General features: G+C 36.1%; 1 protein-coding gene across 1 annotated transcript; it reads right to left on the reverse strand.

The window, feature by feature from the left end:
* Positions 1–257: 257 nt before the first annotated feature.
* alpk3b (alpha-kinase 3b) lies at positions 258–11374 on the reverse strand. Its single transcript, XM_042727596.1, has 11 exons — positions 10698–11374; positions 10458–10600; positions 8686–8724; positions 7366–7487; positions 7158–7275; positions 5067–7077; positions 1906–3658; positions 1527–1671; positions 665–792; positions 469–507; positions 258–360 (listed from the first exon to the last, which is right to left on the reverse strand). The coding sequence occupies exons 1-9, from the start codon at positions 10842–10844 to the stop codon at positions 726–728; spliced, it is 4545 nt and encodes a 1514-aa protein (XP_042583530.1). The 5' UTR covers positions 10845–11374; the 3' UTR covers positions 258–360; positions 469–507; positions 665–725.
* Positions 11375–14859: the final 3485 nt, after the last annotated feature.

The raw sequence follows: 14859 nt of genomic DNA on the forward strand, positions 1-14859 counted from the left end.
ATTATGATGGATAAACATTAAAACTTATCTTTGAGAAATGTTATAAATTTATCCGGACATTTAAAGAACTTGAAACATCTGTCACCTGTTTTGTGATTTGAAGATTCCTTTCAGCCAAGACAGTCTCCTCTCTGCTCTCATATGCAATAGGGCTTCGCACTTTCATAAAACATGAGCTGCCTGACTCAAACACGGGATCTAATCCGTAGATCACTTTCAGCCGTCTGGTTTTGTGCTCACATCCCAGTCCAACCTGAGCTTCTTCTGTTGTCACACGGCCATAGAACTTTGAGCCCCAGCAACCTGCATCAGCAAGACCTTTACTGAAGATCAGAGGAGTCATCTCAATCTCCTCCCCAACTACATATAAGAGAGAGAGAGAAATTGTAAAGGGCACAGAGATATACATGTAGGTACTGAGGGGTAAACAAAAGACTGAAAGCACTATACAGCTACTATTTTTTTTACCTTCCTTGAGCTTCTCATGCAGAAGTATATTGGACAGAACTGTCAACAGATGCAAAAGACAACACAAAATGCTGTCACAAATATAACAAATTCTCTAGAACAAATTGTTTGAGAAATATAACATATGGGCAATTCACACAAAGTCAAATATTAGAAAGAACATGAAAAACAGGGTGTGGGGGGGGGTGGTATTTACACTCTGTGCTAAGAAGATACTCTGTGAAATCTTTGCCATATTCATTGGTAATGGTGCATCTTTAAACACCACAGTCTCTTTTGGACATCTGTATAATAGCCAAGCACACTTGAGTCTCATCTCCTGCACTAGAAGAGACAACAAAACAAAATACCATCAGCAGGTACGCTCAGCTTATAATAATATACATAATAATATTGCACGCTTTATGAACCACCAGTCATCATATAAACCAATAGTCAGTAGTGATATTTTAAACCCTGCTGAAGAAAAAAAATAAATAAAATACCATTACAAACATTACAAACCATTAAAAAATGGTTTCATATAGTGTGTTTTGGGACATATTCCATTAGGATTTAGTGGTTTTAACAAACCACCATTAGGAGGCAAATAATTATCAGTAGAGACCAACAGGGTCCATTACAGTTTCCGTTAAATGTAGTAAAATTCGCATTATAACCAGTAAAACCATTAAAAATTCTCTGATGGTCTCTTTTTTTTCAGTAGGGAAGTTTTAGGAATCTTAAAAAGAAAAAAAGAAGTACTTCATTTCAAGTCTAAATGCTCTGAAGAACTTTGCCCATCTGAACAACTTAAAAGAGTTGAGTCTAAGGCTATTTGTTCGTGAACTGGACTGTGAAGGTTGTGCTGTATGTATCTAATTCACTACAAAGAACTGGCTCATAAGAGTAAATCAGACAACAAATCGCTGTTTGTTTTTGATTTACAGAGTCGTGAATCGCAACACATGCTGTTGTTGTCTGCTAGGAAGCGATTTTTATATTATTTTGCGGTATAATATAATATATTGGGTGCTGAATACCACTTAGAAGTCAGTAAAGCGGAAAGGAGTGCATACCTTCTCTTTATCTCAGCAATTTCTACTTCATCCTTGTACCATTTTATTGTTGAGTCACTTACTATGTTAAAAAACTGACACCAGAGTTTCAGGTGTCCAGAGGCATCAAACACCTCTGGTCGGATTTTACGGATAACCTGTGGGACTGCAGATAGTTGAAAGGGAGGGAGAGAGAAAAGAAGATAAAGGGGGAAACAAAGAGTCATAATGGTGAGATACACAGTGGGACCAGAGGGTACTAGCCATAAGTGTGATTCCTAGGGAATAGCAATAGCTTTGCTGGAAAAGCAGCTTTTGTGAAACACTTGTCTACATTATTAATTAAAAACACATTAACTGCAGGATTGTGTGTTCAGTGTCCATTCCTTGCTGTCTTTACCTTTGAATTGGTTTTCTTTGTCTTTCTCTGCTGATTTGGGCTTAACATTCTCATTTCCTGCAGGTTTGGGGAGGTCAGCCTGGACAGTCCTCTGGGTGAGACGAGGGGAGTGTGTTTCCAATGATGTCTTCAATGGTGTGTTACTGACTAATTGTGATAGAGATGCAGGTTGTGTCTTCAAAGATATATTGTCCCCCTGATATGAATCTCTTTTTGCTTCTTCAAGACATACGGTCATTCCTGTTTCAATCTTCTCTGTTTTAATCCTGGGTAATGTAGTTTTTTGATCGGTCTTGGTGGCAAGCTCACTGTGGGCAGCAGCAGAGTTGAAGACCTGGTCTGTAGGCTTTGATGGAATTGTTACCTTACAGGAAGTGAGCTCTGTCACTGCAGAATTTTCTTCCTCGCCACATTTAATATTTTCTTTCGCATTTATATGGGGTGCAGCTTTTATCTTAGCTGTAGTACTTAGATTTGGACTCTCGAGGTCTAATGCAGCCAACTTCAATTGTTTTATGAAGGAGTCCGGATCAGTATTCAGATGAAAATCTGTTTCTTTAATTTCAGCTAAGTCAGCTTCATTGGTCTTTATGATTTTGTCAGCAGAGTGACATTGCATAGTGACATCTTTCAATCTAATTAAGTCTGATGCAACAAAGTCAGTGACACAGTGACTTGATTCAGGTCCTTGAATCAGTTTTTCTTGAGTTAGTGGCTGTTGATGAGGCTTGTTGACTTCAGAGGGTTGTGAATGCAGGGAAAGATCAAGCTTTTCATCATGCAGTCCTTCAGATTCCAAAACAGCTGTGGTTTTGTTCTTGGTGTCTGTGCATTCAGATATATTACCTACTTGCATGATTGTGTTGCTATGTGTCACGTTAGAGGTTACTGTATTTATTTCAGTTCTGGTTTCAACAGCATCTACAGTGTGTTCTGTTTCTGTACTATTTTGAGATATGCTGTCCACATCTGTTATATATATTGTAGGAATGGTAAATTCTGTGGGTAAAACCTTTGAACATTGGGAAAGGAATGTAGAGGGGTCAGAATGATCATTGGTTTTTTGATGAGTTAATTTGGGTATTTCAGATGTGGTTACATTAGACTGCGCCTGTATGTCCATTTTAGCAACATTGTCTGTAGATTCAAGACAAGTGCTCTGCCACTCTTGGGCCTTATTATCTTTCATTTGAACATTAGAGATTGATGAGTCATTCATGGTCTGTGGTTGCAACACATCTGAGTTTGTCGTGCGAAATTGTACAAATTCTGTAACAATGACTTGATTTGTGGAATGGTTTGCCGTTGACTTTTCTTTAGAAACAGATGCAAGTTTTGTTTCACCTTTTAGTTTATCAGACTCTTTGATAAGTCGGCTTTCAACTTTGCTATCCTTCTCACACATGTTAGTTAGTGTGTCATCTCCTAATGAGGAACTCATAGCTGTAGTGACTTGGCCATCTTGAAGCATGTGTGAAATATGACCTGAGGAGATTTTCTCACTCGGCTGAGTGTTTTGAGGCTCAGTGACAAGTGTACTGCTCTTTGTTGATGCGACAGACTGATCACCTGTTCTCAGCTTCTTTCCCTGTGATGCAAGGTGGCAGGAACTGAGTGTTTCCGTAACACTCGCAGTGACCTCGTGTATTAATGAGGGTTGCTGCTTTATATCCATGGGTGCTTCCTTGTGAAAAGGAGGAACGTCTCCACAAATTGGTGGCTCTGTGGGTTGAGTGTGAGTATCACCTGCAGACTGAAATCATAGAATTTTCAGAAGCTTTATAGGGATAGCTCAACCAAAAATGATGTTCCAAACCCAGAACACAAAAGAAGATATTTAGAAGAATATTTTTTTTCATGCAGTGAAAGTCATTGGATCTAAAACAGCATTGGACCCACTGACTGTCATTGCACAGTCAATGTTCAAAATACAGTATAAACAGTAATATTGTGAAATATTTTTAGTTTAAAACAACTGTTTTCTTCTTTCAAGATTTAGTTTATTTAAAAAAATGCAATTAATTTAATTGTAACAATGTAAACATTACTGTCACTTCTGAACAATTTATTATATATTTTCAGAATAAAAGTATGATTGAACTGTAATGTAGACTTTTTTTAAAGATCTTTTGTGTTCCACAAACAAAAGAAAGTTCTAAAAGTTCTACAGGTTTGGAACAACATGAGAGTCAGCAAAAGAACTGAACAAATTTTTCATAATTTGGGTGAATTATCTCTTTAATGTATATCACTCATTGACCTGTTAACAGTTTATATATATATATATATATATATATATATATTAGATAATGTACTTATACGCAGATACAAGGACTCCAGATGATTTCCTTTATGGGAAGATGGGAAGATAATGTACTTATACGCAGATTTAAAACAGATATATTGGCTCAGCTCAGCTGTGCTTTATTACTGTAAATCTGCAGGGAGAGTCTGCCACTTAGCACTTCAGTCATTAATTAAAATCAACAGATCATTGTGTTAGCTGAACCTCTGTAATATTATCACTTGATTAGCTCTCATTTAGCTAAGAGAAAACGAGAGAAAATAAGTGGATTCAACAGTACTTTATTTGACAGACCCCACATTAGATAATGTGAATTCCTTAATTATATGATTACAAGTTAGAATGAGAAGCCACCTGTTTCCAGTTGACTAGGTCTATCTTTGTTTCTTATTTAGCATCTATTGCCTTGGGGAAGCTGTTGCACTGCCCATATTTAGAGAGTATTTTAAGGCTTTATGAGATCAGAGGGGAATGTGAGATATTAAAAGGAGAGCAGCTGGTCTGTCCACAGCACTTACAGCTTGCATAGTAAAGTTATATTTTGTATCTACTTTTAAAACGTCATGTAGCAACAGGTGATTAGGGACAACAAACATATTTGATGGATCTTAGGATCTCTATACTTCCATGTGCCCTGGAGCCACAATGTGCGTAATGGGAATATTATCATTGTCTGTTTCCCTACTTGTGTGTCATATAAGACGGGTCTTGTCACATCATCAAAGTCATGCTTGCGGCTCTATTTTTAGTTTATGATTGTGACTTGGTTGGGGTGGTGGGGGGCTTACTGGTCTCACTACCACTGGGAACATTACACTCGCATGAGGTCACGGCCAGAGCATGAGGAAACACTCACCAAGCTCCTAAGAGAGCATGCAGACGCATTCCTCTCCCCTGTGTCCACATTGACGTCATTCCCACCACAGGAATGAGGAAAGATCCTCACACATGTACCTGCTGGAGTTTTATTCCTGTGGTCATCAAAATCCATGAGCTTGTTGTCTATAACTCTTGGATTACAGTTCTGGATATTATCTAGAGCTTGAGGTTGGAGGTTTGACGTCCCTTTGTCAGATGATTTAGTCAGCTTTGTGTTCTCAACCACCTTGTTCATCTGGGTTGTCATGGAAAACTTCAGTGGCAGTTGTTTCTGGGTTGTAATGGGCTTTTGAACTCTCTTTGATTCTGAGGAACTTTCCTTTGCTTTCTCTGACTGCTTATCATTCTTTTTTGTGTCTGTTATGTCCACTTTGATTTTTGAATCAGTCACTGAAGTGATCTGAGCACCTTGAGCTCTCTTTGATTCCTCTGAGACACTTTTGTGCATTTTCTCTGACCGTTTTTCATTTGTTTTTGTGTCTGTTATGTCCATATTGCTACTTGATTCAGTCACTGAGGCAATCTGAACACCCTGAGCTCTCTTTGATTCTTCCAAGACACTTTTATTGACTTTCTCTGACTGTTTTTCATTCTTTTTTGTGTCTTTTATGTCCATTTTGCTACTTGATTCAGTCATTGAGGCAATCTGAGCACACTGAGCACTCTTTGGTTCTTCTGAGACACCTTTGTTCACTTTCTCTGACTGTTTTTCATTTGTTTTTGTGACTGTTATGTCCATTTTGTTTCTAGATTCAGTCACTGAGGCATGGTGAGCTCTCTTTGATTCTTCGAAGGCACTTTTGTTTACCTTTACTGGCTGTTTTTCATTCGTTTTTGTGACTGTTATGCCAATTCTGTTTCTTGATTCAGTAGCTGAGGCAATATGAGCACCCTGAGCTCTCTTTGATTCTTCTGAGGGACTTTTGTTTTCTTTCATTGACAATTTTTGATTCTTATTTCTGGTTATGTCCATTTTAATTCTTGATTCAGTCACTGAGGTGATCTGAACACCCTGAGCTCCCTTTGGTTTTTCTGAGACCATTTTGTTCACTCTCTCTGACTGTTTTTCAGTTGCTTTTGTGTCTATGTCCATTTTGTTTTTAGATTCTGTTGCTGATGTGATCTGAGCACCCTGAGCTCTTTTTGATTCTTCTGAGCCACTTTTGTTTGTGTATGCTGAAGTTTTTTCAAATTTTCTTGTGTCTGTTTTGTCCATTTTGTTTCTAGATTCAGACACTGAGGCAGTCTGAGCACCCTGGGCTCTCTTTGATTCTTTTGAGGCGCTTTTGTTCACTTTCACTGATTGTTTTTCACTTATTTGTCTGTCTGTTATGTCCATTTTGTTTTCATATTCAGTCACGGAGGTGATCTGATCGACAGTGTTCTGTACTTCCATCTCTTCAGTGGAAGCTCCACTCTCATTCATTATCTCTTCCCTTCTTCCATTCTGTCTGTTTTCCTTAATTCCCTCTTTTGCTTCTGTTGAGATTTTGATCTTCTTCTTGACGTAATGCTCATTAGTCTGTTTGCTGGAGGCATTATGCACGGTATCATGGCCATACCTTAGCCCCTGGCCATCTTTGTCTCTGTTTGTGATCATTTCACAGTTTGAGATTTCATGAACAGATGTTGATACTGACTCTTGAACTGGAGGTGTTGGACTGAGAGCATCCACCTCCATGGCTTTCTCCTCTGAAGGGCTGCCAGCCGCTCTGGTCTCCATGGGGGACCTACGTTTCCTTTGGGCTCTTTCAGGACTGCTCACCCTGACATTCTCACGGGCTGCTGGGACATTCTCTTTGCATGCATTGCGGGGCTCCTCCTGCTCACGACGTCGGTTCTCATTTCGCAGTTTGAGCTTTGCAAAGTAATTTTGATGAATCTTGTACTCACTCATTGTCCCCACCTCCAACACCCCTGAACATGACACGATGCCTCGACTGTTCTGTGCTGATGCTTGGTAAATTGCAGCATCCTCCAGAGTACAGCTAAGATAGAAATACACACAGTTAAATGTTCACTAAACAATATTCAAAACAAGAAAAATGTTTCTCAGAAAACATCATACTTGTATATTTGGAGTGAATGTGTCTTGTCATCACGTGAAATTTCATATTTGGGAAGGCCGCAGTATCTGTCCAGCTGTACATCATCTTTGTACCACGTCACCTCAGGGACTGGGTGGCCTGCAAATGTGACGGTTAAAATTAAATACTGGGGAACAGGAAGTTTGGACAACTTGTTCCACAATGGAATCACTTGCTTTAATTGGATACCTGAGACCACGCAGCTGAACTTGACGTTAGTGTCTTCAGACACAGCTTTGGATTTTAATGTGGTCTCAAATGATGGCTGTATCTCCTCAGTTAATTGGGCCATGACACTGCAGAGAGTGCTCCTAAATATGGAGGTAAATATTGTAATCAATCTGAGGTTAAATTTGTATTACTAATTTGCCTTATCATCAGCAGAGCAGGGGCATCACTGTCATCATTATTGTTAGCATTCATGCAAAGATTTACAGTGTTTATATTGGCTAGGTCAGACACAATATTAAATAAAAATAAAATTCTTAAGATTGAAAGTGTATAATCAAACTCTTTGTTAGACAGGGGTTGTGTGACTTTGTATAATTGTAGGTAATTAAGATGTCACAGCATCATTAACATCCTTATTATAAACATTTTCTTTTCTTATTAACCTTACAGTAAGTTCATAAATGGGTGTTTCTTCAACTTCTATGTCCCCTATGTCCCTTTCACTGCCATTTCTATGCTCCCTACGCCCCTTTCATTTTTGTTATATGAAGCCATACATTTCATATTTTTGTCAGTCATTATTTTTGAAATGCCTTTTATGTACAGATATTTTCATGGACATTTTATAGATTTTATTCTAGACAAACATGTCTGCAAGGAGCAAAGGCAATTAAATTGAAATAAAATATATGTGAATAAAAACAAGAAAAATAAAGATTAATATAACTTGTGAGCAAAATATTTTTATTGTGTATCATTTATGATCAAGCTGTAATTTTTAATTTGCATTACATTTAGATTTAGTCATTTAGAAGATGATTTCCGAATCGACTTACAGATGAGGACAATAGAATCAATCAAAATCAACAAAAGAGCAATGATACGCAAGTGCTATAACATAATTGTATATATATAAAAATTGTATATTATATATAATTGTATACATTAACATAAATTTTACAGCACCACAATTTTCACTACATTATATTATTAAACAATGCTTAATTTAAGAAATGGTGGAAATTTTTGTGAACATTTTCGAAAACAAAATTTTCCTCTGTATGTATGTGTTTGTGAGTCATTAAACTATTGAGAGTATGAGAACTTTATTTAAAGTCTACAGAGAAAACAGAGCCTTAAATTGATGAAACACCCATAATACATAGCATGTACCTGCTGACATTACAAACACCGTCAGGTAATTTTTTATTTTTTTTAAATCATCTACCGTTTTATTATTTGAAGTAGACATCTATTTCTGCTACTGTATAAGTTTAGCACAAGGCTGTATGTCAACCTGTTAGGTAAGTTAGTCCTGGTTAACAGGTGTCTTTTTACCTGGATGGCTTGAACTGAGAGAATCTATGACCAGCATAGCTAAGCAGAAATGAAGCAAGCACAAGAATCCATCAGCCATGCACACAAGTTTGCTTTAGTGATGACCGAAATCACACAGAAACTACAGGACTTAGGTCTATTTGTACAAGATTACATGAAGTTCTTTATATTTGGGAATTCTTTAATTTCCAAAAATGTAATAAGGATTAAACAAGTGAAATCTCTGTAGTGTAGAGATGGGGAAAATAACCCCCTCCCCCTTTCAACACTGTTTTTCCCAAAATAACAAGATACATTTATCACAAGATAAATTCAAGATAAATTTTTATTGTAACTTTGGACTACATTGATGAGAGTGATGTAGAAGTTTTCACCATGAAGTTTACCCTAGTTATGTACCAGAGAGAAAACGGATTTCACAGTAAATGATCTAATTTTCAGCAGTAAGAAAAAAAGTGTTTTAAAGCTTGTTGTTTTGTAGAACATCACAGTTATATATGATTTGAGAATGGTAGGGGCTGCAGATAAGGAAGGATGTGTTATTTAATAAAAATATAAATTACATTTTCAGAATGACATTTTTTTTTTCTTTTCAAACATAGTCAGTGGGGTAAAACACCTCTAACTAGTTGGTTGAATACAAATATTTGGTTTTTATATCTAAAAATGACCTAAAGTTAGCATCAGCTAACATAATGTTTCAAATAGGCTATTATAATTTTGTAATTCATAATAATTGATTATATTCTTTTTAATTTTAAGCAAAAACTGTCTGTACTCTGATTTTGCTGTAAATGTATAAAGCTTTTTTTAAAGCTGCTTTGTCAGACTGGTAGGGGGGATTTTATCCCCCCCATGGGGGCGTTTTGGTACAATTTTAAATTTCATTTTTGCTAAAAATCTAATAACATGAAAACTCTGGACATTTTTCATACTTTGTTTATAATTTATGTTATTGTCACTAAAACTATGATAACTTTTCTGAACACACATTTTCCCCCACTCTACCCTAACTTATATAATGCAAGTTATATAATGTAAACCGCTGCAGCTGTGGTAAATTGCACACTGGTAAACACTTAAAGTCATTTATTGAGGCTGGCACTGCAGAATACTTATTTATAACATTATGACCTTCACACAAGCCTTTCAAGAGTTCAACTGACCAGTGGTGGAGCTCTGAACTATTGGCAGTAAAGTAAGAAAATGACTTCTCTTAGTGAGGAAACAGAATCCCTGAATCACTCTGTATTTTAGGCAAACACATTCCGGTGTTTTTTGTTTGTTTGTTTGTTTGTTTGTTTTTTCGTTGTTTTTTTTTTTTTTTTCATTTATTTGTTTGCTCAGAATTAAATGTCATGTAAGCTTGAATTCATTTATAGTCTGAGGAAGCTTATGGCTTTTTAGTATGCATTATTTATGTACCATTTATGTAGGCCTGTCTATTTAGATTGTTGTTTAAGTACCACTGCATTATTTATAACACTCACTATAAACATGTACATTTAGAAAGTAGTCATTTAAAAGATGCTTTTATCCACATATTACAGGGACAGCCCAGGTTTAGGGTTAAGTGCTTTATACAAGGGCACAATAGTGAGGGCTCATGGCTCACTCACAGGGATCAAACAAGCAACCGTCTAGTTACTAGCCCTTAACTTTAATATGTATCTATATGCTTTGTAAAGATTGAAGTCATAATGTTTAAGCATTTAATGATACTTTCAGTTATGTATTTAATGCATTTTACATCAGGAATCAGAAACCTTTACCTGCTTTCAGATCGAACACTGCTCAGGTAGCTCCTACAGCCAACCCTTCTATTCTGAGGGCTGATATCACTGCCACCATAGTAAGACCTTCCATCACTTGAGAGGGATCGGTTCAGCTGCCTTCTGGAACTCATCTTCTTAGTCTACAAGTGAAGTGTCCACTCAAAGTCAGCTGCTTATATCCAGCATATATTCTTAAAGCCTGTTCACAAGAAACCACAAAAAAAAAGTTAGGGAGACCAGCAAGACTCGTCTGTCATCACAGCCAGCATCCCAGCAGTAGATTCTCCATATGTTTTCGTCTTTACTTGGACACTCGGGGGTGCGCTCTAAGCTCAGTGTTTTCCTTCTGTGCTGTTGGACTCCTGGAGTGGTGCACCGGGGCATAAGACTCTACTGTTTCCAATCAGTCTGTAGCTTGCGTGGCCATGAAGGCTAATTATAGCAAGGCCACAAATAGACACACAAGCACATAGCATTTTCCAAAACCGACTCACTAGCTTTTTTTTTTTTTTTTTTTTCTGTCAACTAAAACATCCCTCTCTTACTGAAATCCATGATAGAAGTCCTTCTTAAATTATTTTTTCAAAGTCAGTACAGGGCCAGTACCACTCATGTAAGTCCTGTAGTAACCCAGCATAACCCTTAAATGGATTGCCTATTCAAGTAAACCTGCTTGTCTGCCTGATGGCATTTCTCTGAGCTCCATTAATGCAGACTATAAAGTGAGGCATTTGAGGACATGGGGTTCCTTTCCAAGCACCATGAAGCTGTAGTTACACAGACATCTCATGATGGGGTCCTGCTAGTTTTCATCCAATGTGCATTAGTGGAAGTATGATAAGCTTGTGAAGGATTTGGACCTGTGGTGCCACATGCAGGTGAACATCAGGTCATACTAGGTACCCCTGAATCCTTTTTACGACATGGGCTCAGTCTGCATATAGACACCACCATTCACAAGTTTGGGGTCAATAAGATTTATAATAGTTTTGAAAGAAGTCTCTTATTCTCACCGAGGCTGCATTTATCTGATTACAGTACACTAATATTATGAAACATTATTCAATTTTAAATAAAACAGTTGTCTATTTTAATTGATTTTTAAATGTAATTTATTCCTGTGATGGCAAAGCTGAATTTTCAGCAGCCATTACTCCAGTCTTCAGTGTTACACAATCCTTCAGAAATAAAGTTTTTCAGCATTCTTTGATGAATAGAAGTTAAAAACCTGAATTAATTTAAATAATCTATTTGTAAAGATAGGTCAGTTGCGTCATCATTATCAAATTGTGAATAAAATACCTGGTGTCTTTTTGTAGCTATGTACTTTACAATGAAAGAAAATGTCAGCTTAAACCCAAAGGCTTAATAAAATAAGCATGTATATTTTTCCATTATTAAAGCCTGGATAATAACATGTAGTATATAATTAAGTTGTTTTGTAGCATTGACAGTTACTTTGCATTGGTGTTGCTCTGAGCTGTGAGCAAAGGGAGTCATTGAAATTCTATGACCAAAACACATAAACATTCAAGATGGCACTGTGACATTCCAAAATATGTTTGAAACAAGGCTGGATATATTTAGGTTGACAGTGTTGCTTTCAGTCTATTTCTTTTTGACTTTTCCCCTCACCTCTACTTTTTAACTTGTAATATTATTGCCAGTTTAATGTCTAATCTCTCCTCTGAACCAAAAAAAAAAAAAAAAAAAAAAAAAAAAAAAACCTTTTTCAGCATTCAGTTAATACCCAATATCTAAAACGTCTGAGCAAATTGCCACTACTCGGCAGAAATACTCCTTTAATCAGAAATCTCCCAAATCTCCCAAAATGATCAAGTTTGAAGATTTACATAGAAAATATGGTATCTTTGAAATATTTTGACACGAATTTCTTTATATGAGCTCACCCCTCCCTTGTTGGGTTTGCCAGAACATGAGCAATATGTGAAAATCTGTTGGGAGATTTCTGATTAAAGGAGTATTTCTGCCGACTAGTGGCAATGGCTTAACACTACAACATTTACCACAGCGATTACTCTCGGTAGACTCAGATTGATTATTCAAATCCATTAAGATATTAGTTAAGGTCATTTACCGTGCACTTTCACAGCAGTAGGTTGCACTTGTTTATAGAAAATAAGACCGAGTAGTTTCTGGTCCTACGATGTCTCAGAGGTCTCTCAGCAAGGTTACTGAAAATGATTTAATAATTCCAAAATAGTTCAATAACAATGTTGAGGACATTTACAAACGGCTCCAAGGCAGTTTCTTAAAAACTAAAAATAGAACCAAGATCACGTACTAAAGACATTGGCATTTCTCATTTGTTTTTTGATGGGCTTGTCAGTAAAACTCATAAAAATTACAGAAAAGTAATTTAAATTTGGTTTGGAGAAGGTTTATTTATTTTTTAGAAAAACATAAAAATAAACTGCTTTAATGTATTCTTGGTACAACACAGCGTAAACCATTTATGGTATGAAACAATAAAAATAAAGGTGATGAAATTTACAGAAAATAATATTTTGATGCTATACAGTGAGCAGGAAGATCACTGGGCTCAGGCACAACCGAAAAGCGTGATTCATTATCCATTCAGACTGTCTTCTCAGCTACAGCATTTATTTGTTTCAATCTGCTATTGCTTTGAATAAAACTTACAATGTGAAATAGCTGAAACAGTGTCCATCACCATCAGTAACAGATCTGAAGAATTAGTCATTCACAGTATATGGGAGCTGATTTATAGTATGACCTGCAGCTTGCAACCAACAGCGCCAGACAAGCAATCAGCTAATTCTGAGGTTACTGAATCTGTAACACAGTTCTGAACCATCACGTTGCACTAGGTTAAAAATAAATAAAAAAAAAAAAAAAATTCTGCTAGCTTATCAGTGTCATTTGTATTGCTTCATTTCCCATGATAATTACCACCACAGAGACACATATATCAGGATCTTGCTGTAGGTGTTTTTATCTGTACCATCGTTGGTATTGTTGCATACTTTTTTCTAGTTGTACTAGGCTACTCTATGAAGCTACACACAAGCAACACACACAGTAGATAAAAGATTTACATAGGAACACTATGTTCCTTTCTAGGCTTTTTAACCCCCAAATATGATTCATAGGATATTTGCATTTGCTGCAGGCCTTATATTTCGAGAATACCAAAATTATTTAAATTATTTACCAAAAATATTTAAATGAGCATATAGCTGTGATTATGTCCATAGACCTTTGTGTCTTATATTTACCATTAGTTTGTAATTGAAAGTAAATTACTCTGCCTCTAGTCTTGCGGCCTTAGCAATACAACTCTTTACTACTGAATGTGTCTCGTGAAGGCAACAGAAAAGTAATAGAAATGTAACATATTTTGGTTTAAGCTGAAAATGTATAAATTCAACCATTGTGAGTCTATGCCTTTAGATGAAATAATTTCATAACCAGACAACTGGTAAACCAACAAATTCATCCTGACCTACAGAAGATATTTGTCACATTTTCATTTTGATAATTAAGGCTGTGCAAGTGGACGAATGAGGTTTCTAAAATTATGCATGAATTATGCATAATGTTGCATGGAAAAATAATTGAACAAATTATAGATTCCTTTTAGAAATAGTTTAAACTTTCAAACATTTCACATTACTTTGTCTTTCTGGAGCACTTTCTTTACCCACTTCAGAACATTTGAATCTCAAGGCCACCATCTACCACTAAATATCAGTGTTCATTTGTATAGGATAGCAATAGGAAGTATAGTTATTTTTTCCACTCTGGGTTAATACAGGTAATGTGGGAAATTTGTAATGATGCATACCTTAGTGTTAACGTTTATACAAATTTATTCTCTGTAATACTTTACCTTGAGGTTGAACTCATTAATCCATTAGGTATCATGAACTAAAAATGAGCAATGATTTCCACTGCTTTTACTAATGTAAGTTAATTTATGTATTATCTATTATTCGTTGTTAATTTATGTTTGTTCATTAATTTTAATTTACCCATACTATATACTGAAAGGTTAGCAATGTTAAATTCACAATAGCCAAGATGAATGAATGATTATTCATTGTTAGTTTATCATACCTAATGTTAACAAATTAAACCTTATTATAAAGTGTTAATAAATTCTCATTAAAACATTCCTAAAGAGAGAACCCTGTCAGTGGCTTTGATCCATACTACCAACAAACAGTCCTGTTTTAGTATAGTATGGATCAAATATACACCCTATACCAACATTTTACACTTACAAAAAATCATCCAAAAAAACTCATGCTCAAGCTTACATCCGACATTAGAGGGATAGTTCACCCAAAAAGGTCAAGGTCGTTTAAGACAATTCTGATGAAAATTCTGTCATCATTTACTCAACCTGATATTG

This window comes from Cyprinus carpio, chromosome B7, assembly GCF_018340385.1.
Source record: "Cyprinus carpio isolate SPL01 chromosome B7, ASM1834038v1, whole genome shotgun sequence".
Lineage (NCBI taxonomy): Eukaryota > Metazoa > Chordata > Actinopteri > Cypriniformes > Cyprinidae > Cyprinus > Cyprinus carpio.

Bases quoted from the DNA above. Each gene is read 5' to 3' on its own strand.
- alpk3b (XM_042727596.1), bottom strand. From the start codon at position 10,844: ATGCCCCGGTGCACCACTCCAGGAGTCCAACAGCACAGAAGGAAAACA. The intron at 7,488-8,685 runs GTAAAAAGACAC...CTCCATATTTAG, and splicing joins TCTCAGTTCAAGCCATCCAG to GAGCACTCTCTGCAGTGTCA. The intron at 7,276-7,365 runs GTATCCAATTAA...TCACATTTGCAG, and splicing joins GTTCAGCTGCGTGGTCTCAG to GCCACCCAGTCCCTGAGGTG.